Genomic DNA, 25,951 nt, shown 5'->3' with positions numbered 1-25,951 from the left:
CTGTCCTTTCTGAAACATCTAAAGCCTGGCACTTGAAGTAACCATTCCTGTCCCTGAGCCATCCAAGTCTCTGTAATGGCCACCACATCATAGCTCCAAATACTGATCCACACTCTAAGCTCATCTGCTTTGTTCACAGCACTCCTTGCCTTAAAATAGACACATCTCAAGTCTTTGGTCTGAGTGTGTCTCTTCTCTATCATCTGCCTATCCTCCCTCGCACACTGTCTACAAGCTTTCTCTATTTGTGAGCCAACCTCCTCTTCCCCAGTCTCTTCAGTTCCGTTCCCACCTCCCAACAATTCTAGTTTAAACTCTCCCCAATAGCCTTAGCAAATCTCCCCACCAGGATATTGGTCCCCCTGGGATTCAAGTGCAACCTGTCCTTTTTGTACAGGTCACACCTGCCCCAAAAGAGGTCCCAATGATCCAGAAATCTGAATCCCTGCCCCCTGCTCCAATCCCTCAGCCACACATTTATCCTCCATCTCACTCTATTCCTATACTCACCGTCACATGGCACAGACAGTAATCCCGAGATTACTACCTTTGCGGTCCTGCTTCTCAACTTCCTTCCTAGCTCCCTGTAGTCTGTTTTCAGGACCTCTTCCCTTTTCCTACCTATGTCATTGGTACCAATATGTACCACGCCCGCTGGCTGTTCTCCCTCCCACTGCAGGATATCTTGGAATCGATCTGAAACATCCCAGACTCTGGCACCTGGGAGGCAAACTACCATCCGAGTTTCTTTCCTGCGTCCACAGAATCGCCTGTCTGACCCCCTAACTATAGAGTCTCCTATCACTGCTGCCATCCTCTTCCGTTCTCTACCCTTCCAAGCCACAGGGCCGGACTCTGTGCCAGAGGCACGGCCACTGTCACTTCCCCCAGGTAGTCTGTGCCCCCCAACAGTACTCAAACAGGAGTACTGATTGCCAAGGGGTACAGCCACAGGGGTACTCTCTAGTACCTGACTCTTCCCCTTCCCTCTCCTGACTGTGACCCACTTGTCTGTTTCCTGTGGCCCCGGTGTGACCACCTGCCTATAACTCCTTTCTATCACCTCCTCACTCTCCCCGACCAGGTGAAGGTCATCGAGCTGCATCTCCAGTTCCCAAACCCGGTCCCTTAGGAGCTGCAGCTCGACACACCTGGTGCAGATGTGGCCGTCCGGGAGGCTGGGAGACTCCAGGACCTCCCACATCTGACACCAAGCACAGAAAACTGGCCTCACACTCATAGTTCCTCCTTTCCGCAAACAACACAGGTAGACCTGCCTCGCCTTGTCCCATTACCAACTAAGCCCGTTGAGTCAAAGCCCTATCACTCTGCTGCCCGCTGATATGACGATCTTTTTAAACCTTTTGCATTCTACTGGCTGACATCACGCACCTTCACAGTCTTGCCTCTCTTTTACCCTGAGTAGTAAAATCTGCCTTCGTTTCAGGAATCAGCTGTTCACTCACAGCCTTCTTGCTCCAAATCAAAAACCGTTGAAGATTCCTTTCGTTTTTAAACCTTATGGTCATTTAACAATTGAACGAACTTGAAAGAGAACATTCCCCTTCTAACGCAAACATGAGGAATTCTGCAGATGTTGGAAATTCAAGCAACACACGTCAAAGTTCCTGGTGAACGCAGCAGGCCAGGCAGCATCTCTAGGAAGAGGTACAGTCGACGTTTCAGGCCAAGACCCTTCGTCAGGACTAACCTCTTCTCAACCTCCTCCACACCCTCTCCAAAGCCACTACATCCTTTCTTTATTGAACCAACCAAAATTGAACAAATTACTTTAAATGTTCAAAGCTGAAAGTTCAAATAAATTATTGTCAAAATATGAACATGTCACCATATGCTACTCTGAGATTCATTTTCTTGCGGGCATTCACAGCTAAACAAATAAATACAATCGAATCAATCAAAAACTACACACATACCAACTGAAGAATCAACATTTAGTAGGGAAATTGAAAATCTGGCTAAGTGGTGCCACAACGACCTCTCACTCAATGTCAGCAACACCAAAGAGCTGATTATTGACTTCAGGAAGAGGACATCAAAGGTCCACTTGCAAGTCCTCATCAGAAAATCAGAGGTGGAAAGAGTTAACAACTTTAAATTCCTCGGTGTTATTTATTTCAGAGGATCTGCACATGATAGGACCATAAGATATAGGAGCAGAATTAGGACTTTCAGCCCATCGAGTCGGCTCCGCCATTTCATCATGGTTGATTTACTATCCCTCTCAACCCCATTCTCCTGCCTGCTCCCTGTAACTTTTGATGCCCTGACTAATCAAAAACTATGAATGTCCACCTTAAGTATATTCAATGTCTTGGCCTCCACAGCCGTCTGTGTCAATGAATTCCGCAGATTCACCATCATCTGGCTGAAGAGATTCCTCATCTCTGTTCTAAATGGATGTCCCTCGATTCTGAGGCTGTGCCCTCTGGTCCTAGACTCCCCCACTATAGGAAACATCCTCTCCATATCCAATCTGTTTAGGCTTTTCAACAGTCAATAGGTTTCAAAGAGATGGCCTGTCAGAGGTGAGAGTGGATATTGGACTGCTGGAAAACAATGTGGGAGTGGTAGTAATGAGGGACAACAAAATGGCGGACAAACTGAATCAGTCTTGACTGTGGAAGACACTTGCAGTATGGTGGAAGTCCTGGTGTCGGGGTGATAAAGTGTGTTACTAAGGAGAGAGTTTCCTTGGAATTTACTCAAGTGATTGAGGACAGGGCAGTCGGGGTGGAAGCGAGCAGAGAACTAAAGTGACGAGGCTCCTACATAAAGATTAATGATTAAAGATTAACTTTAATTTTCATATGTACATCAAAACATGCAGTGAAATGAGTCATTGTGTCAGCAATCAACATAGTCCACGGATTGATTGTGTCACCATGCTTGCAGTATCAACATAGTGTTGGAAAGTAATACTTTAACAAACTCATGTAGGAAAGCAACTAAATAAGCACATTTCTCATGCAATAGAATTGTTTTAATTATGTAGCCTATTAACGAGTTTAACTCTGCCTAAGGAATTTTCTGTATCTTATCTATAGATTTTTCAGAAGTGCCATCCTTTGTCTTAAACCCCTCAGCATTAATTCCCCTCTTAGCATCATTCCTCAGCTCTTTATTTAGTTTGCTTGGTATTTGTATGTTTGTTTGCTCTCTAAAATAAACTGAAATCTTGCAATTAAGATTGTTTTTTTTAATTCCCGGAAGAACCCCAAGGATCAGAAAATACACAGAGATCCGACAATAGCAGCTTACTAACCCTAACCCGTACATCTCTGGACTGTGGGGGAAACCGGAGAGCCCAGAGGAAACCCACAGGGTCATGGGGAGAACAGACAGACAGCAGTGAGCATTGAACGCTGATCTGCTGATCACTGATGCTGTAAAGCATATGCTAACTGCTACACTACCTTGCTGCCTTGCAGGCTGCAAAACAGCGACAGAATCCACATTTAGTCTCCATGATGAAAAAGCTGGCCGCACGGTAGCGTAGCAGTTCGCGCAACTGTGCCAGCTGTTGTGCATTTAATATTTCAGTCATATTTCAGTACTCCTGTGCTGATCAAGCATTCCTATTCATTTAAGTAACTAATTACAGGTTATATGTAAAACTGCTTTCATTGCATACGCCATTCCCTATCGCGTGATACGTGTGCACCTTGCTGAAAGTAAAGACAAAGTTGCACCTGCATTCCTCAGACTCATGAATTTGTTTAATGTTTTGAAGTTACAAAATATAACACTGGTCACCCAGGTTCAATTCTGTCACTGTCTGTAAGTAGTTTCTACTTCTCCCTGTGACTGTATTTGCTCCGGGTGCTCCCATATTCCAAAGGCATATGGTGAATGGGTTAATTAGTCACTTGGAGTAACTGGCTGGTGTGGGCTTGTTTGGCCAGAAGGGCCTGTTACCGCGCTGTATCTCTAATTAATAATGAAAACAAAATACAAAAAACTAATTTGTCACTGGAATGGAAAAGGAGGAGGTGTTTGTTAAAAACCTGTTCGATCTCAATGTTCTCCAACTTCAGATGAAATGTTACTTTCCCGATTCTCTCTGGCCTATCCTGCGGAGTGTTTGAGTGTTTCTAGTGATTGTCTTTACGTTGTATAACTCAGGGCTCGGTATTTTCACAAAGAATGGTGTTACTATTCCTCACCAGTAATCCGACCAATCTTTCCGCCGAACATGCTTCCGACGAAGCCCGATATGTGAGCGCCCAGACTCACACCAATCATATGAATCAAATCGAGGGAGCCGCCATTACCCTAGAAAAATAAAACCGCAAACGAACAATGAACCAACATCGTAAACCAGAGATAAAAAATTGTGTTGTGTTTGAGACCTTGAAAGTGTTTTGCATCTAATGACAGTCCAGGTAACATCTATGGAGAGGAATAACCAGAAAACATTTCGGACAGAGACCACCACCTTCACTCTGTCTGCAACAAATAATGGGATTTCCCAGTGGCCACCATTTCAATTCAATGTCCCATTCCCATCCGACATGTCAGTCCATGGTCTCCCCTACTGCCACATTGAGGCCTCCCTCAGGTTGGAGAAGCAACACTTCATATTCCATTCCGACCTGATGGCATGAACATTAATTTCTCAAACCTGGTAATTTCTCCCACCTCCCCTTTCTTTCTTTCTTTGTCCAATCTCCAATATGGTTACTCTCTCACCCTTTCTCATCTCCTCACCTGCCCATCAGTTCTCTTTGGTTCCCCTCTTCTTTCCTTTCCTCCCATGGTCCACTCGCCTGTCCAATCAGATTCCTTATTTTTCAGCTCTTTGCCTTTCCCACCAATCACCTCCCAGCTTCTTACTTCATCCCCACACCCCCCTCCCTGACCCACCCACCTACCCCCTTACCTGGTCCCACCTTTCACCTGCCAGTTTGTACACCTTCCCCTCCCTCACCTTCTTATTCTGGTTTCTGCCTCCCTCTTTTCCAGTCCTTATGAAGGGTCTTGGCCCAAAGCGTTGACTAATTGCCCTCTATAGATGCTGCCTGACCTGCTGAGTTCCTCCAGCATTTTGTGTGTGACACAGGACAAGGGAACAACAGCGAAACAAACTCCTTTCCCAACCTCCCACTAACCCACCTCCTCTCTCCTACACAAAGATGTAAAAAATTATTGTGTGAATGATATTTTTCTTTCTTTAAAGTTGGTTTAAAGGTAACATTTTAATTGGAATATTATTGCTGTAGAATTACAGTGTAAATTGTGTCCGAGACTAACATCCATCACCAATCAAGTATAGTTCCCACAAGGCATTAGTCAGACCACACTTGGAGCATTGTGAGCAATTTTGGACCTCTTATCTAAGAAAAGATATGCTGGCACTGAAGAGGTCTAGACAAGGTTCATGAGAATGATCCCAGGAACGAAAGGGTTAATGTATGAGGAACATTTGGTGTCTCAGGGCCCGTATTCATTGGAGATTAGAAGAATGAGGGGGCTCATTGAAACCTATCAAATGCTGAAAGGCTGAGGTAGAGTGGATGTGGTGATGATGTTTCCACAGCCACAGAATAGAGGTGTCCTTGTAGAATGGAGATGAGGAGGAATTTCTTTCTCCAGAGAGTAGTAAATCTCTGGAATCCATTACCATAGGTGGCTGTGGAGCACAAGTCATTGGGTATACTTAAAGTGGAGGTTGATAGGGTGTCAAAGGTTAAGGGAGAAGGCAGGAGAAATGGGATTGAGAGGGATAATAGATCAGCCATGGATGGAATGATGGAACAGACTCAAAGGGCCAAATGGCCTGATTCTGCTCCTACGGTCACACAAACATCAGCTTAATGAGAACACAGATGACACCTCTGTACAAAGGGAAAAGAATAAAAAGGAAATGATAAAGGAATCCTTACTAGTATGCTGTCAATCACTGGTTTCAAAATTTCAGCAACCTTCTTGGTATTGGTGACAGCAGTTGAGTAATTGATAGTTGTTGCTCCTCTGTTCCAGTCAACGATGATGAGGTTGATGTCATCCACATTCAGCAGTGTCTTTATCAATTTGTTCAACCAGTTTGGGGGTGATCCAAATGGCCGGTAGCCATGGATTAAAAAGATTGTCTTCTTCTTGACGTCCAGCGGGCTGATATGTGTGGCATTAATCAGGCTGGCACATTCTGAATTCTTGTTCATATACAGGAGTAGCTTCACCTCCACATTGGTTCCAATGAAGGTGTCAGTAATTGGAAGTTTAGTGAAATAGTGGCATTCCGGGGCCCCTAAGTGGAAAAGCAGGAGAATGTGAGAAGGTAAAAGAAAAGAAAGCTCTCGTAGTGGGAAAAATATCATTCCCCCCCAGCCAACACCTTCCATAATCCATTCCTGTAACCCTACTGATTGGACATGGAAATCACCTCATCACACTTTACAAATCATAACAATCTCCCTCCTGACCTCCATCTCTGTACAAGTGACTAGTGAGGAAGTGGAGGAGTGGGCTAGTAAGTCTGAAGATGACATGAATGTTGGTGATCTTGTGGATAGCGTTGGAAGGTTGTTGTAGGTTATAATGGGACATTGACAAGATACAGAGCCGGGCTGAGAAGTGGCAGATGGAGTTCAACCCCGAAAGTGTGAAGTGGTTCACTTTTGAAGGTCAAATTTGAAAACAGAATACAAGGTTAATGGCAGGATTCTTGGCAGTGTGGAAGAACAGAGGAATCCTGGAGCCCACATGCAAACATCTCTCAAAGTTACAGTGAAAGTGGATAGGGTGACTAAGAAGGTATACGTTGGCCTTCATTAGTTGGGAGATTGAGTTCAAGAGCTGCAAGTTAACTCACACTCCTCACACCCCTCTTTACATCGGCAGCACAGCAGTGGAATCTGCAAGCAGTTTCAAATTTCTGGGAGTGCACGTCCCACACACAACCTCTCATGGTCCCAGAACACATCCTACCCAATCAGGAAAGCTTACCAGTGCTTTTACTTTTTGAGGAGCCTGAAGAGAGCTGGACTTTGTGCATCTATACTCACATCATTCTGCAGATGTCCTAACAAGCTGTATCACTGCATGGTGTAGACAGTGCACTGCGTCAGACAGAATGGCTTTAGAATGGGTCGTCAACACTGCTCAACACATCACCGGCACCAGCCTATCCCATCAAGGACATATGCAGTACTGTGTAAAAGCCTTCTTTGAAATGAAGTATTTGAGTATAAGAGTACGGCTGCTCTTGTTCCAGTTACTTACAGCCCTGGTGAGAGTGAATCTTGAAGCACTGGCCACTGCACAGGATCAAAATAAGCTGCAGAGTTGTAAACTCAGTCAACTCCATTATGGGCACTCGCTACCTCAGCATCCAAGGAGGGATGCCTCAAAGAGCCGGTATCCATCACCAAGCACCCTGGCACCCGGGATATGCCCTCTCCTCATTGCTACCAACTAGGAGGAGGTACAGAAGCCTGAAGACACACACACACACACACACACACACTCACTCAGGAACAGCTTCTTCCCCTCTGCCATCTGATTTCTGAACTGATATTGAACACATGCTTTTTGTTTCTCTTTTTGCACCTCTTGTAACTTTATATATATAAAAACCAAAAAATTTCACCACATAAGCCAATGATATTAAACCTGATTCCAAGTCTGGTATACTTACCCAAGGATATACTTGCTAATAGAGGAGATGCAGAGGAAACTTAGCATAGTGATTCATTTCTCAAGTGTAGAAGACTGAGCACTAATCTCACCAAAATGTGAGTTATTAATCAGGGCAGACGTGAAATCATTTATTCATTAAGGGTCTCTGTGTCAAAGGGGTTGCCCACCAAGACATGAAGAAATCCATCCTCATCCTATGCTAGATCTTTGAATTCTCCACCCAGGAGGACGCTGGAAAATCCATTGCCCGGGTTGTTCAAGACAGACAGCCGAGTCCAGAGGAGATCCATGAAGATGATGCCAGCATTGGGAGTTTGGAACAATGAGGGGGGAATCCCATTGTCAGGTTTCAGTGGGACTCAAGTGCAGACCAATGAATACTTTTTCACCAGGATTTATTAGGGAGCACAAAGGCAACAGCCTTTCAAAAACAGAAGGCTGGCACGAATCCGAAATGGCAGGCAGAGGTCTTAACCAGGAAAGGCAGTCAGGCAAGGGCAGACAATCCAGAGCACACAGGCAAAATCTGGTCCAAGAACAGGCAGAATCCAAAACACAGAATCAGACAAAATCAGTTGGCAGAAGTCACAATAACAGACTAGGACAACACAGGTCAGAACTGGGACAAACTGGCAGAGAATGCTAGTCAAGGCAGGGTTTAAATGGACAGGGTAATGAGTGAACATTAAAAACAGGTGGGTGCAAATGAGGAGACAAGCAGGTAATTGGAGCAAGTCCAAAAAGGAAAAGGGCTGGGCCAGAACCCACATGGCCAGGTGAAAGAAAACAGAAATTAAAGACTGTCGTGATCTGGAGCTACCAGCAGAGGCCCTTTGACCCAGTGTTCAGGCCGGATCCTTAACACCCATTGAAACCTATCAAATATTGAAAGACCAAGATAGAGTAGATGTGGAGATGATGCTTACTATATCGAGAGAGTCTAGGACCAAAGGGCACAGCCTCAGAATAGAGGGGTGTCTGTTTAGAACAGAAATAAGGAGGAATTTTGTTAGCCGGGAGGTGGTGAATCTGTGGAGTTCATTGCCACAGATGGCTGTGGAGGCCAAGATATTGGGTATATTTAAAGTGGAGGTTGATAGATTCTTGATTTGTCAAGATGCCAAAGGTTACGGGGAGAAGATGGGAAAATGGGGTTGAGAGGGATAATAAATCGGCCATGATGGAATAACAGAGCAGACTCAATGGGCTGAATGGCCTAATTCTAATCCTATGTCTTATGGTTTTATGGTAATAGAAAATGCAGGAATGTGATTCGCAAGATGAAAGATCAGCTATGACCTTATAAAACAACAGTGTGGGCACGAGGAACCAAATTACCTTCTCCTGACCCTATTTTTGTGCTTATGCAAGTAAAGTCAAAGTCAAAGTGAAATTTATTATCAAAGTACATGTATGTCACTGTATACTAGCTTGACATTCACTTTCTTGCCAGTATTTACAGGAAAGTAAGCATTATAATAGAATTTACTGACAACTGTACATAAACAAACTGACTAATAACCATGTGCAAAAGAAGACAAACTCTGAAAAGGAAAAAAATAATAACACTGCAGGCATGAGTTGTGCAGGGTCCTTAAAAGTGAGTCCGTAGGTTGTGGAATCAGTTCAGTGTTGAGGTGAGTGAAGTTATCCACGCCTGATAGTTAAGGGGTAATAACCGTTCCTGAACCTGGTGGTGTGGGACATAAGGCTCCTATGCCTCCTTCCCAGTGGTAGCAGTGAGAAGAGAGCATGGCCTGGATGGCAGGGTTCTTTCATGATGGATGCTGCTTTCCCATGGCAGTGTGCCACGTGGATGTGCTCCGTGGTGGGGAAGACTTTGCATGTGATGGACTGAGCCGTATCTATCGCTTTCTGTAGCTTTCAATCCCTGGGCATTGGCGTTTCTATCCGTCAACACAGGAAGATCAAACTCTTACAGCAGAATCCTGAAGGCCCTTCCCTTGCACTCTGCCATGTTGTGGGGCTTACGGAGGAAGAAATGAGGTCCAGGGTTCGGTCTGGGTACTGCTCTGTCCTAGTGGGTTAAGGTTAGTGATGTTGACTACTATCAACTGATTTAGGTTAGGCAATTCACTGTACACTCTAAATTAATCATAAATATTAATATTTATTTGTCTCTGCATAAATATTAATAAGACCATAAGACCATAAGTTATAGGAGCAGAATTAGACCGTTCTGGTTCTTCGAGTCAGCTCCTCCGTTTTCACTCTCAGCCCCAATCTCCTGCTCCACACCCCCTCCCGCCACCCCATATCCCTTCATGCCCTGACCAATCCACAACCTGTCAACCTCTGCATTAAACATTCATAAAGACTTGAATCATTGATGCGTGTCTGTCGGATCACAGTGCTGTTATGTTTGATGCTTTCTGCCTTTTTTCCCTACTAAATTTCATCTTCCTGTACGTTGCTCTTGTTACATTAACTCTTCGACTGCCAGTAAGTTCTCTGAGGCTCTCAGATCTGCTCCTGATACCTGCCCTATTGAGGCTTCTCCTCTCCATCTCAGCACTGAGGAACTTACTTCCTTGTTTAATACCACCTCCTCTTCTATTCTGAATACTGTTGCTCCCCTTAAATTCAAAAAGCCTAAATGTCTGCCTTGGCTCAGTGACACCACCAGAGCCCTGAGAAGGAAGTGCAGAATATCCGAACGAAAGTGGAAGCGTGATAAGCTTCAAATTCCTTTGAAATTTTGAGATACAATCTTCACAAATATCAGGATGCAGTTAAGGCTGCGAGAGCAAAATACTTTTCTGACCTAATTTCTAACAACTCTCATAATCCCAAGGTCTTATTCGGTACCATAAATTCTGTCATTTGTCCCACCCGCAGTATTAGTTTAGATGTGTCCCCTGCTAAGTGCGAAGAATTTTTAAGTTCTTCATTAGCAAAGTTGAAGACATTAGAATGAACATTTCCCCCCCTGCCCGTGACCTAACTGTCTCACTGGTCCGTTCATCTAAACTGGACTGTTTCCAACCCATCATGCTACCCTCCCTTACAAACATTGTTTTCACCATGAAACCTGCAACCTGTCCCCTAGACATTGTCCCCTTGATATTGTCCCCACTGCCCTCCTGAAGGATGTCTTTGACATAGCTGGTCCCAGCACCCTCTCTATTATCAACAGCTCCCTGGTCACCGGTACCTTTCCAACCTGCTTCAAGCGCCCCGTGGTCCAGCCCTTCCTGAAAAAACCCAACTTAGACCCTACCTTACCAGGTAACTACAGACCTATTTCTAAACTTGCATTCCTGTCAAAGGTTATTCTTAGTCAATTGCTGCCCCCCCCCCACACCAAAACAACATCTTGGAAAGATTTCAGTCAGATTTTAAGGCTTATCATAACACAGAGTCTGCCCTGCTGATAGTGTACAATCATCTCCTCCTCTCTGCCAACTCAGGTGACTCTGCCGTCCTAGTTCTTCTTGACCTCAGCGCAGCATTCGATACTGTGGATCACGCCATTTTAGTAGACCTTCTCCGGTACAGGGTTGGTGTTGATGGTACTGCCTTGAACTGGTTCACATCCTACATCAAAAATAGAAGCTTCTCCATCAACATAGGCAAATTTTCCTCTTCTCCAGCTAGTTTCTCCTGCGGGGTCCCACAAGGTTCCATCCTAGGTCCCACTCTTTTCTCTACATATATGCTTCCCCTCAGCCAAATCATTCAAAAACACATTTCCTTCCACTGTTATGCTGACGACACACAGCTTTATCTCCCCTTGAAACCAAATGACCAGTCAAATCTAGTCAGCCTCATGAACTGCCTTATAGACAATGAACAATAGACAATAGGTGCAGGAGTAGGCCATCTGGCCCTTTGAGCCAGCACTGCCATTCACTGTGATCATGGCTGATCATCCACAATCAGTATCCAGTTCCTGCCTTATCCCCATAACCTTTGATTCCGCTATCTTTAAGAGCTCTATCCATCTCTTTCTTGAAAGCATCCAGAGACTTGTCCTCCACAGCCTTCTGGGGCAGAGCATACCATACATCCACCACTCTCTGGGTGAAACAGTTTTTCCTCAACTCCGTTCTAAATGGCCTACCCCTTATTCTTAAACTGTGGCCTCTGGTTCTGGACTCACCCATCAGCGGGAACATGCTTCCTGCCTCCAGCGTGTCCAATCCCTTAATAATCTTATATGTTTCAATAAGATCCCCTCTCAGCCTTCTAAATTCCAGAGTATACAAGCCCAGTCGCTCCAATCTTTCGACATATGACAGTCCCGCCATCCCGGGAATTAACCTTGTGAACCTACGCTGCACTCCCTCAATAGCCTTGAGGACATAAAGTGTTGGATGGCACAAAACTTCCTACAGTTGAATGAAGGCAAGTCTGAAGTTGTCCTATTTGGCCCCCCTGACTCCATCAAAGTGATTACCAACAGTCTTGGTAACCTGTCCACCCTTGTCAAACCCCATGTCAAAAACCTTGGTGTGATATTTCAGCTGCCTTTAAGTTTGACAAGCAAGTTAATGCAGTAGTAAAAGCAAGTTTTTTCCTGCTTCGTACTATTGCCAAAATCAAGTCGTTTCTCTCTTTCGAAGATCTCGAGAAAGTCATCCACGCCCTTATATCCTCCCGCTTGGATTACTCCAACTCCCTGTATACTGGGATTAGTCAGTCGTCCCTGTCCCATCTGCAACTGGTCCAGAACGCCGCAGCCAGGCTGCTGACAGGTGCCCAGAAGAGGGACCATATTACTCCTCTCCTGGCCTCCCTCCACTGGCTACCAGTACGGTTTAGAATTGATTTTACTGTTCTCCTGTTTGTTTATAAAACCCTAAATGGGCTGGCCCCCTCCTATATCGCAGACCTTCTAACCCCTTATTCTACTTCCAGGTCCCTCAGGTCAGCTGACTTGGGGCTCCTGGCTGTCCCGCGATCTAAATTTAAGTTCAGGGGTGACCGCGCCTTTGCTATTGTAGCCCCTAGACTGCGGAACAGCATTCCCCTTCTTATCAGATCTGCCTCCCCCCTTGACTCTTTTAAGTCCAGGCTCAAAACTTACTTTCATTCACTGGCGTTTGAATCTTCCTGATGTGGCTGATTTTTGGCCTGTGCCTAGGCTCATGTGTTGTTCATTTTGTGTCTATAATCTGTGTGCCTTGTTGTTTATATCTGTGTTTCTTGTATTTGTGATTTTAGCTACCTGTTATGGTTTGTACAGCACTTTGGTCAACATGAGTTGTTTTTAAATGTGCTTTATAAATAAATTTGACTTGACTTAACTTGATTTGGCCTTCACGGCTGCCTATGGCAAAGAATTCTACAGATTCACCACTCTCTGGCTAAAGAACTAACTCCTCATCTCCATTCTAAAAGGGCGCCCCTCTATTTTGAGGCCGTGTCATCTTGTATGAGACACTTCCATGATAGGAAATGTCCTGTCCACATCCATTCTATGAAGACCTTTCACTGTTCAATAGGTTTCAATTAGGTCACCCCTTATTCTTCTAAATTCCAGAGCACACAGGCCCAGAGCCATCAAACGCTCTTCATATGACAAGCCATTCAATCCTGGAATCATTTTTGTGAATCTCCTCTGAATCCTCCCCAGTTTCAGCACATCCTTTCTAAAATAAGGGGTCCAAAACTGCTCACAGTACTCCAAGTGAGGCCTCACCTCTGCTTTATAAAGTCTCACCATTACATCTTTGCTTTTATATTCTAGTTGTCTTGAAATGAATGCTAACATTGCATTTGCCTTCCTCACCACAGATTCAACATGTAAATTAACCTTTAGGGAATCCTGCACAAGGACTCCCAAATCCCTATGCTCCTTAGTTTTTTGTATTTTCTCTCCAGTTAGAAAATAGACAATCATTTCATTTCTTATACAGTACCGAAGTGCATGACCATACACTTCTCGACACTGTATTCCACCTGCAAGCTCTTTGCCCATTCTCCTAATCTGTCCAAGTCCTTCTGTAGCCTCTCTACTACCTCAAAACTGCCTACTCATCCACATAGCTTCATATCATCTGCAAACACTGCAACAAAGCCATCAATTCCATCGTCCAAATCATTGACATAGAACATAAAAAGAATTGGTCTCAATGAAGACCCCTGTGGAACACCACTAGTCACCAGTAGCCAACCCGAAAAGGTTCCCTTTATTCCCACTCTTTACCTCCTGCCAATCAGCCACTGCTTTATCCATGCTGGAATCTTTCCTGTCATACCATGAGCTCATAGCTTGTTAAGCAGCCTCATGTGTGGCAACTTATCAAAGGTCTTCTGAAAATCCAAGTACACAACATCAACCAATTCTCTTTTGTCTATCCTGCTTGTTATTTCTTCAAAGAATTCCAAAAGATTTTTCAGGCAAGGTTTTCCCCTGAGGAATCCATGTTGACTACGGCCTATTTTATCATGTGCCTCCTAGTACCCTGAGACCTCCTCCTTCGTAACCGACTCCTATATCTGCCCTGCCACATTCCTTTCTTCTGCCTCTCTCTTTTCTTGAAGAGTGGAGTGACATTTGCAATTTTCCAACCTCTCAGAACCATTCCAGAAACTATTAATCCTTGAAAGATCATTACTAATACCTCCACGTTGCCCCTCTTCCTTCAGTTAGTCCTGACGAAGGGTCTCGGCCTGAAACGTCGACTGCACTTCTTCCTACAGATGCTGCCTGGCCTGCTGCGTTCACCAGCAACTTTGATGTGTATTGCTTGAATTTCCAGCATCTGCAGAATTCCTGTTGTTTACCTCCATGATCTCTTCAGCCACCTCTTTCAGAACTCTGGGATGTTCACCATCTGGTCCAGGTGACTTATCTCACTTCAGACCTTTCAGTTTCCCAAGAACCTTCTCCCTTGTAATGGTACGATTGACTGATGTAAAATACTTATTCAGTTTGTCTGCCATTTCGTTATCCCCCTAATGTTTATCTCTCCAGCATCATTTTCCAGCGGTCCAATATCCACTCTCACCTCTCATTTACTCTTTATGTATCTGAAGAAACCTTTTGCATCTTCTTTAATATTATTGGCCAGCTTACTGTCATTTTCCATCTTTACTTTCTTTATGACTTTTTTAGTTGCTTTCTGTTGGTTTTTAAAAGCTTCCCAGTCCTCTAACTTCCCATTAATTCTTGTTCTATTACATAACCTCTCTTTGGCACTTATGTTGGCTTTGACTTCTCTTGTTAGGCATGGTCATCTTTCCTTTAGAATACTTCTTCCACTTTGGGATGTATATATCCTGTGCTTTCCAAATTGTTTCCAGAAATTCCAGCCATTTCTGCTTGGCTGACATTCCTGACAGTGTTCCTTTCCAATCAATTCTGGCCAACTCCTCTCTTGTGCCTCTGTAATTCCCTTCACTCCAACGTAATACTGATATATTTGACTTTAGCTTCTCCTTCTCAAACTTCATGTGAATTTGATCATATTATGATCACTTGCCCTTAAGCATTCTTTGACATTAAGCTCTCTAATCAATTCTGGTTCATTGCAGAACACCCAATCCAGAATAGCTGATCCCCTAATGGGCTCAACCATGAGCTGCTCTAAAAAGCTATCTTGTAGGCATTCTTGAGATAGCCCCTCTTGGAATCACGCACCAACCTGCTTTTCCCAATCTACCTGCATATTGAAATCCCCCATAACTACTGGAACATTGTCCTTTTGGCATGCATTTTCTATCTCCCATTGTAACTTGTAGACCACATCCTTACTACTGTTTGGGAGTCTGTACACAACTCCCATCATGGTTTTTTTTATCCTTGCAATTCCTTAGCTCTATCCATAATGATTTGACACCTTCCAATCCTATGTCACCTCTTTCGAATGATTTCATTTCAATTTTTACCTATGGTGCCAAGTCACCCTCTCTGCCTTCCTGTTAATCCTTTCAATACAATGTGTATCCTTGGATACTAAGCTCCCAGCTATAATCTTTCGACCATGATTCAGTGATGCCTGCAACATTGTACATGCCAATCTGTCACTGTGCTACAAGTTCATCAACCTTATTCCATATAGTGCACGCATTCAAATATAACACATTTAGTCCTCTATTCATCCTTTTTGACTTTGTCCACCTTTTATGTTATAACTCATCCTGTTGACTGCAATTTTGCCCTATCATCAGACTCTCCTTGCTTGACGTCTCACTACACATTGCCTCTGTTTGTAAACCAACTACCTCATCTTCAGCAATATTACTCCATTTCCCATCTCCCTGCCAAATTAGTTTAAATCCACCTGATCTAGCAAACCTGACCGCAAGGATATTGGACCCCCTCGGGTTCAGGTGTAACCTGTTCCTTTTGAACGGGTCATACCTTCCACAGGTGAGAGTCCAATGATTCATAAATCTGAACCCCTGTCCCGTGCACCAGCTCCTCAGCTACACATTCACCTGCCAAATCATCCTCTTCTTACCCTCACTGGCACGTGGCACAGGCAGCAATCCAGAGATTACTACCCTAGGAGTCCTGTTTCTCAGCTTTCCGCCCAGCTCTCTTAAGTTTCTGTTCAGGACCTCCTCACCTTGTCTACATATGTCCTTGGTGCCAAAATGCACCTAGACTTCCGCCTGCTCACTTTCGTTCTTGAGAATGCTATGGACATGATCCAAGATGTTCCAGGAGACAACATACCATTCGGGTGTCTCTCTTGCACCCACAGAATCTCATCCCTGTACCTCTGGCTAAGGAATCTCCTATCAACCCTGCAGTCCTCCTCACTTCTCTGCTCTCCTGAGCCACAGCACCAGGCTCAGTGCCAGAGACCCGGTCACAGTGGTTCCCTCTGGTAGGCTATCCCACTCAATAGTAACAGAAAGGAAATTACAGACCAGTTAGCCAGACTTCAGTGGTTAGGAAGATGCTGGAGTCAGTTGTTAAGGATGAGGCTGGGGAGTTCTTGGTGACACAGGACAAGGTAGGACAAAGTCAGCATGGTTTCCTCAAGTGAAAACCTTGCCTGATGAATCTGTTGGAATTCTTTGAGTAGATTATATGTAGGAGAGATAAAGGGGATGCAATGGATGTTGTATATTTGGACTTCCAGAAGGCCTTTGACAAGGTGCCACACATGAGGCTGCCTACCAAGTTAAGAGCCCATGGTATTACAAGAAAGTTACTACATAGTTGGTGCATGATTTAACTGGTAGGAGGCAGCGAGTGGGAATAAAAGGATCCTTGTCTGGTTGGCTGCCAGTGACTAGTGGTGTTCCACAGGGGTCGGTGTTGGGACCACTTCTTTTATGCTGTATATCAATGATTTAGATGACAGAATAGATGGCTTTGTTGCCAGTTTGCATGTGATATGAAAATTGATGGAGGTGCAGGTAGTGTTGAGGAAACAGAAAGGCTGCAGAAGGACTTAGACAGATTAGGAGAATGGGCAAGAAAGTGGCAAATGAAAATTGTTAGAAAATACCCGGTCATGTACTTTGGTAGAAGAAATAAATGTGCAGACCGTTTTCTAAATGGGGAGAAAATCCAAAAATCTGAGATGCAAAGGGACTTGGGAGTCCTTGTGCAGAACACCGTAAAGGTTAACTTGCAGGTTGAGTCAGTGGTGAGGAAGGCAAATGCCATGTTAGCATTCATTTCAAGAGGTTTAGAACACAAGAGCAAGGATGTGATGCTGAGGCTTTGTATGACACTGGTGAGGCCTCACCGTGAGTATTGTGAACAGTTTTGGGCTCCTCATCTCAGAAGAGATGTGCTGGCATTGGAGAGGGTCCAGAGGAGGTTCACAAGGATGATTCCAGAAATGAAAGGGTTATCATACAAGGAACATTTGATGGCTCTGGGACTGTACTCACTGGAATTCAGAAGGACAATAGACAATAGACAATAGACAATAGGTGCAGAAGTAGACCATTCGGCCCTTCGAGCCTGCACCACCATTCTGAGATCATGGCTGATCATCTACTATCAATACCCGGTTCCTGCCTTGTTCCCATAACCCTTGATTCCCCTATCCATAAGATACCTATCCAGCTCCTTCCTGAAAGCATCCAGAGAATTGGCCTCCACTGCCTTCTGAGGCAGCACGTTCCACACCTCCACAACTCTCTGGGAGAAGAAGTTCCTCCTCAACTCTGTCCTAAATGACCTACCCCTTATTCTTAAACCGTGCCCTCTGGATCTCATTGAAACCTTTTGAATGTTGAAAGGCCTAGACAGAGCAGATGTGGAAACAATGTTTCCCATGGTGGGGGAATCTAGGACAAGAGGCACGGCTTCAGGATAGAGGGGCATCCATTTAAAGCAGAGATGTGAATAAGTTTCTCCGGAGTGGTAAATTTGTGGAAGTTATTACCACAAACAGCTGTGGAGGTCAGGTAGGTGGGTGTATTTAAGGCAGAACTTGATAAGTTTTTGATTGGACATGACATCAAAAGTTAAGGGGAGTGGGGCTGAGGCGGGGAGAGAAGGATCAGCCATGATGGAGTGGTAAAGCAGAATCAATGGGCCTAATTCTGCTCCTATGTCTTAGGATCTTATGGTCTAAGGTTATACACTATACTTATTATTGAGGGGAACAGCCACAGGTGTACCCTGCACAGGCAGTGCATTCCCCTTCCTGCTCCTGACAGTCACCCAGTTACCTGTCTCCTGCAATCTAGGGGTGACTAACCCCCTGTAGGTTTTGTCTATCACCTCCTCTTGCCAATTAATGCTACTACGTTGACCCTAAGCCAACAACTTAAAGCATAAATTCTATTTTTCCCTCTGTGCTGATACTCACTCAGACCACTTTTGCAGTTTATAACACTGAAATAGAAAGTCTCCCGTTGGCCGGACGATTGTTCCTTCTTCTCCCAGCCTCGGGGGTACAGGGGTCATCCTGGCAATAGTTAGTCACCAGATTTCTCGCTGCTTTTTGCATTCAAAGTCGCTCAGTTTATACTCTGCTTATCAGTTCAAATATTGTCTTTCAACGTTATTGGCTCTGGTCTTATCTGGCTAACATAGGTCAGCTTCCCAATGGCTCTGGTCCAAGCCAGCAACTTGTAACTAATGTCCCTTCAACATAAGAAATAGGAGCAGGAGTCGGCTATCTGGCCCATCGAGCCTGCTCTGCCATTCAATAAGATCATGGCTGATCTGACCATGGACTCATCTCCACCTACCTGCCTTTTCCCCATAACCCTTCATTCCCCTACTATGCAAAAATCTTTGTTCCGAATCAAAGCAGACCAGCCATTTACCAGGTTCAGGTTATGCAGGTCAGATACAGACCCCCCCATCAGATCAGATATAAACTCCCCATCAGATCAGATATAAACTCCCCATCAGATCAGATACAGACTCCTCATCGGGTCAGATATAGATTCCCCATCGGGTCAGATACAGACCCCCCCATCGGGTCAGATATAGACTCCCCCCATCAGATCAGATATAGACACCCCATCGGGTCAGATATAGACTCCCCATCAGATCAGATATAGACTCCCCATTGGGTCAGATACAGACTCCCCCATCGGGTCAGATACAGACTCCCCCATCAGATCAGATATAGACTCCCCATCGGGTCAGATACAGACCCCCCCCACATCAGATCAGATATGGGCTCCCATCGGGTCAGATACAGACTCCCCCATCAGATCAGATATAGACTCCCCATCGGGTCAGATACAGACCCCCCCCATCAGATCAGATATAGACTCCCCCATCAGATCAGATATAGACTCCCCATCGGGTCAGATACAGACTCCCCCATCAGATCAGATATAGACTCCCCATCGGGTCAGATACAGACCCCCCCCCATCAGATCAGATATAGACTCCCCCATCAGATCAGATATAGACTCCCCATTGGGTCAGATACAGACCCCCCCCATCAGATCAGATATAGATTCCCATCGGATCAGATACAGACCCCCTCCATCAGATCAGAACAGACTCCCATCGGGTCAGATACAGACCCCCCCCATCAGATCAGATACAGACTCCCCATCGGGTCAGATACAGACCCCCCCCATCAGATCAGATATAGATTCCCCGTCGGGTCAGATACAGACCCCCTCATCAGATCAGATACAGACCCCCCCCATCAGATCAGATATAGACTCCCCATCGGGTCAGATACAGACCCCCCCATCAGATCAGATATAGATTCCCATCGGGTCAGATACAGACCCCGCCCCCATCAGATCAGATATAGACTCCCCATCGGGTCAGATATAGACTCCCCATTGGGTCAGATACAGACCCCCCCCCATCAGATCAGATATAGACTCCCCGTCGGGTCAGATACAGACCCCCCCATCAGATCAGATACAGACCCCCCCCATCAGATCAGATATAGATTCCCATCGGGTCAGATACAGGCCCCGCCCCCATCAGATCAGATATAGACTCCCCATCGGGTCAAATATAGACTCCCCATTGGGTCAGATACAGACTCTCCTTGTCAGGAGTCCTGTGGGCCTCTGCGGTGAGTTGTAGAGCATTCGACCTCCAGGTTTCTGGAGCATCTGTATTTACTAATCCTGAAGAAGGGTCTTGGCCTAAATGTTGACCATTGACTCTTTTCCATAGACGTTGCCAGCTCTTCGTATCTGTGGCTTTGTATTTACGAATTTTTGTCGTAATTAGAGTCATTAAGCCATTGCGCTTTCAAGTTAATTGTGACTGGCACAGGTTTTGCGCAATTTGTGATTATTTAAAGCAGACTCCTGATTAACGCTCATCGCGGGGTCCTTTGTGTTGAGAATGATTTGCCTTGCGGTATCGCTCGGTTGTGCCACCGATGTTCTGTTAGAATTCCGACATATAGCCTCTTGTTTCTGTCTCTACATGAGAGGCTGCCATTCCTCCATACCTGAGTTTAGTCATTGCCAGCACTCACCATGACACTTCGTAAACATGCATGTTCAAACATACCGAAGAACCCCTCATGAATAACCTTACTTAGAACTGATCTCTAGTTTAGCCGATTATCTGGAGCATCATCGTGTCCACTTTAAAGCACATTAATAGGGCTATTCCTGTGCAAAACCAGTTCACAGAACAGCTCACAAAATGGCAGTCTCCACTCCTTCATGGCAAGAACAAAGACAGCTGGTTTGCCTAGTTCCACTGTCCTTGACTCATTCGAGCTCACTGATTTGTAGATTGCAGAGTGGACGTGGAGAGGAGTGGGGGAGTCTAGGACCAGAAGGCACAGCCTTAGAATAGACGGACGTCCTTAAGAACAGTGTTGAGGAGGAATTTATTTAGCCAGATGGCGATGAATCTGTGAGTTCATTGCAGCAGATGGCTGTGGAGGCCAAGTCATTGGGTATATTTCAAACAGAGGTTGATAGGTTCTTGATTCATCAGGAAGTCAAATGTTACGGGGAGATGGCAGGAGAATTGGGTCGAGAGGGATAATAAATCAGTCATGATGGAATGGCGAAGCAGACTCGACGGGCCGAATGACATAATTCTTTGCCTATGTTTTATGCTGCCATAGTCTCTCACTCCCTCACACACACACCATACACACTCATTCTCCCTCACACACACACCATACACACTCATTCTCCCTCACACACACCATACACACTCATTCTCCCTCACACACACCATACACACTCATTCTCCCTCACACACACCATACACACTCATTCTCCCTCACACACACCATACACACTCATTCTCCCTCACACACACACCATACACACTCATTCTCCCTCACACACACCATACACACTCATTCTCCCTCACACACACACCATACACACTCATTCTCCCTCACACACACACCATACACACTCATTCTCCCTCACACACACCATACACACTCATTCTCCCTCACACACACCATACACACTCATTCTCCCTCACACACACCATACACACTCATTCTCCCTCACACACACCATACACACTCATTCTCCCTCACACACACACCATACACACTCATTCTCCCTCACACACACCATACACACTCATTCTCCCTCACACACACACCATACACACTCATTCTCCCTCACACACACACCATACACACTCATTCTCCCTCACACACACCATACACACTCATTCTCCCTCACACACACACCATACACACTCATTCTCCCTCACACACACCATACACACTCATTCTCCCTCACACACACACCATACACACTCATTCTCCCTCACACACACCATACACACTCATTCTCCCTCACACACACCATACACACTCATTCTCCCTCACACACACACCATACACACTCATTCTCCCTCACACACACACCATACACACTCATTCTCTCCCTCACACACACACCATACACACTCATTCTCCCTCACACACACACCATACACACTCATTCTCCCTCACACACACCATACACACTCATTCTCCCTCACACACACACCATGCACACTCATTCTCCCTCACACACACACCATACACGCTCATTCTCCTTCACACACACACCATACACACTCATTCTCCCTCACACACACACCATACACGCTCATTCTCCTTCACACACACACCATACACACTCATTCTCCCTCACACACACACCATACACACTCATTCTCTCCCTCACACACACACCATACACACTCATTCTCCCTCACACACACACCATACACACTCATTCTCCCTCACACACACACCATGCACACTCATTCTCCCTCACACACACACCATACACGCTCATTCTCCTTCACACACACACCATACACACTCATTCTCCCTCACACACACACCATACACACTCATTCTCCTTCACACACACACCATACACACTCATTCTCCCTCACAAACACACCATACACACTCATTCTCTCCCTCACACACACACCATACACACTCATTCTCCCTCACACACACACCATACACACTCATTCTCCCTCACACACACACCATGCACACTCATTCTCTCTCACACACACACCATACACACTCATTCTCCCTCACACACACACCATACACACTCATTCTCCCTCACACACACACCATACACACTCATTCTCCCTCACACACACCATACACACTCATTCTCCCTCACACACACACCATACACACTCATTCTCCCTCACACACACACCATACACACTCATTCTCCCTCACACACACACCATACACACTCATTCTCCTTCACACACACACCATACACACTCATTCTCCCTCACACACACCATACACACTCATTCTCCCTCACACACACCATACACACTCATTCTCCCTCACACACACACCATACACACTCATTCTCCTTCACACACACACCATACACACTCATTCTCTCCCTCACACACACACCATTCACACTCATTCTCTCCCTCACACACACCATGCACACTCATTCTCCCTCACACACACCATACACACTCATTCTCTCCCTCACACACACACCATACACACTCATTCTCCCTCACACACACACACCATACACACACACACACACACACCATACACACTCATTCTCCCTCTCACACAAAACATCACACTCATTCTCCCTCACACACACACCATACACACTCATTCTCCTTCACATACACTATACACACTCATTCTCCCTCACACACACCATACACACTCAATCTCCCTCACACACAATATACACACTCATTCTCCCTCACACACACCATACACACTCATTCTCCCTCTCACACACACCATACACACTCATTCTCCCTCACACACACACCATGCACACTCATTCTCCCTCACACACACACCATACACACTCATTCTCCTTCACACACACACACCATACACACTCATTCTCCCTCACACACACCATACACACTCATTCTCCCTCACACACACACCATACAGACTCATTCTCCTTCACACACACCATACACACTTAATATCCCTCACACACACAACATACACACTCATTCTCCCTCACACACACACCATACACACTCATTCTCCCTCACACACACACCATACACACTCATTCTCCTTCACACACACACCATACACACTCATTCTCCCTCACACACACACCATACACACTCATTCTCCCTCACACACACCACACACACTCATTCTCCCTCACACACACACACACCATACACACTCATTCTCCCTCACACACACACACCATACACACTCATTCTCCCTCACACACACCATACACACTCATTCTCTCCCTCACACACACACCATTCACACTCATTCTCTCCCTCACACACACCATGCACACTCATTCTCCCTCACACACACCATACACACTCATTCTCTCCCTCACACACACACCATACACACTCATTCTCCCTCACACACACACCATACACACTCATTCTCCCTCACACACACACACACACCATACACACTCATTCTCCCTCTCACACAAATCATCACACTCATTCTCCCTCACACACACACCATACACACTCATTCTCCCTCTCACACACACCATACACACTCATTCTCCCTCACACACACACCATACACACTCATTCTCCCTCACACACACACCATACACACTCATTCTCCTTCACACACACACCATACACACTCATTCTCCCTCACACACACCATACACACTCATTCTCCCTCACACACACACCATACACACTCATTCTCCTTCACACACACCATACACACTTAATATCCCTCACACACACACCATACACACTCATTCTCTCCCTCACACACACACCATACACACTCATTCTCCCTCACACACACACCATACACACTCATTCTCTCCCTCACACACACCATACACACTCATTCTCCCTCACACACACACCATGCACACTCATTCTCCCTCACACACACACCATACACGCTCATTCTCCTTCACACACACACCATACACACTCATTCTCTCCCTCACACACACACCATACACACTCATTCTCCTTCACACACACCATACACACTCATTCTCCCTCACACACACACCATACACACTCATTCTCCCTCACACACACACCATGCACACTCATTCTCTCTCACACACACACCATACACACTCATTCTCCCTCACACACACACCATACACACTCATTCTCCCTCACACACACACCATACACACTCATTCTCCCTCACACACACACCATACACACTCATTCTCCTTCACACACACACCATACACACTCATTCTCCCTCACACACACACCATACACACTCATTCTCCCTCACACACACACCATACACACTCATTCTCTCCCTCACACACACACCATTCACACTCATTCTCTCCCTCACACACACCATGCACACTCATTCTCCCTCACACACACCATACACACTCATTCTCTCCCTCACACACACACCATACACACTCATTCTCCCTCACACACACACCATACACACACACACACACACCATACACACTCATTCTCCCTCTCACACAAAACATCACACTCATTCTCCCTCACACACACACCATACACACTCATTCTCTCCCTCACACACACACCATACACACTCATTCTCCCTCACACACACACCATACACACACACACACACACCATACACACTCATTCTCCCTCTCACACAAAACATCACACTCATTCTCCCTCACACACACACCATACACACTCATTCTCCCTCACACACACACCATACACACTCATTCTCCCTCACACACACCATACACACTCATTCTCCCTCACACACACACCATACACACTCATTCTCCCTCACACACACACCATACACACTCATTCTCCTTCACACACACACCATACACACTCATTCTCTCCCTCACACACACACCATTCACACTCATTCTCTCCCTCACACACACCATGCACACTCATTCTCCCTCACACACACCATACACACTCATTCTCTCCCTCACACACACACCATACACACTCATTCTCCCTCACACACAAACCATACACACACACACACACCATACACACTCATTCTCCCTCTCACACAAAACATCACACTCATTCTCCCTCACACACACACCATACACACTCATTCTCCTTCACATACACTATACACACTCATTCTCCCTCACACACACCATACACACTCAATCTCCCTCACACACAATATACACACTCATTCTCCCTCACACACACCATACACACTCATTCTCCCTCTCACACACACCATACACACTCATTCTCCCTCACACACACACCATGCACACTCATTCTCCCTCACACACACACCATACACACTCATTCTCCTTCACACACACACCATACACACTCATTCTCCCTCACACACACCATACACACTCATTCTCCCTCACACACACCATACACACTCATTCTCCCTCACACACACACCATACACACTCATTCTCCCTCACAAACACACCATACACACTCTTTTTCTCCCTCACACACACACCATACACACTC

At 45.5% G+C, this 25,951-nt stretch overlaps 1 protein-coding gene across 3 annotated transcripts in view; it reads right to left on the bottom strand.

Moving 5' to 3' along the window:
* The window catches only part of LOC134347798 (lipase member H-like), a 56,772-nt gene that overhangs the window by 27,197 nt on the left and 3,624 nt on the right, over window positions 1-25,951 (bottom strand). For 2 of the 3 annotated variants that reach the window (XM_063050226.1, XM_063050224.1), the window contains exons 2-3: window positions 5,907-6,271; window positions 4,188-4,296 (exon numbers count right to left, since the gene is read on the bottom strand). In XM_063050226.1, the coding sequence (XP_062906296.1) occupies window positions 4,188-4,296; window positions 5,907-6,271 (474 nt within the window). Of the gene's footprint in view, window positions 1-4,187; window positions 4,297-5,906; window positions 6,272-18,416; window positions 18,549-25,951 lie in introns of those variants that run through there. The other variant, XM_063050227.1, reaches the window with a different exon arrangement.

The sequence above is a fragment of the Mobula hypostoma genome, chromosome 6 (assembly GCF_963921235.1).
Source record: "Mobula hypostoma chromosome 6, sMobHyp1.1, whole genome shotgun sequence".
Lineage (NCBI taxonomy): Eukaryota > Metazoa > Chordata > Chondrichthyes > Myliobatiformes > Myliobatidae > Mobula > Mobula hypostoma.
The sequence above is the reverse complement of the archived record's forward strand: the minus strand, read 5'-3'. Positions and strand labels throughout refer to the sequence as shown.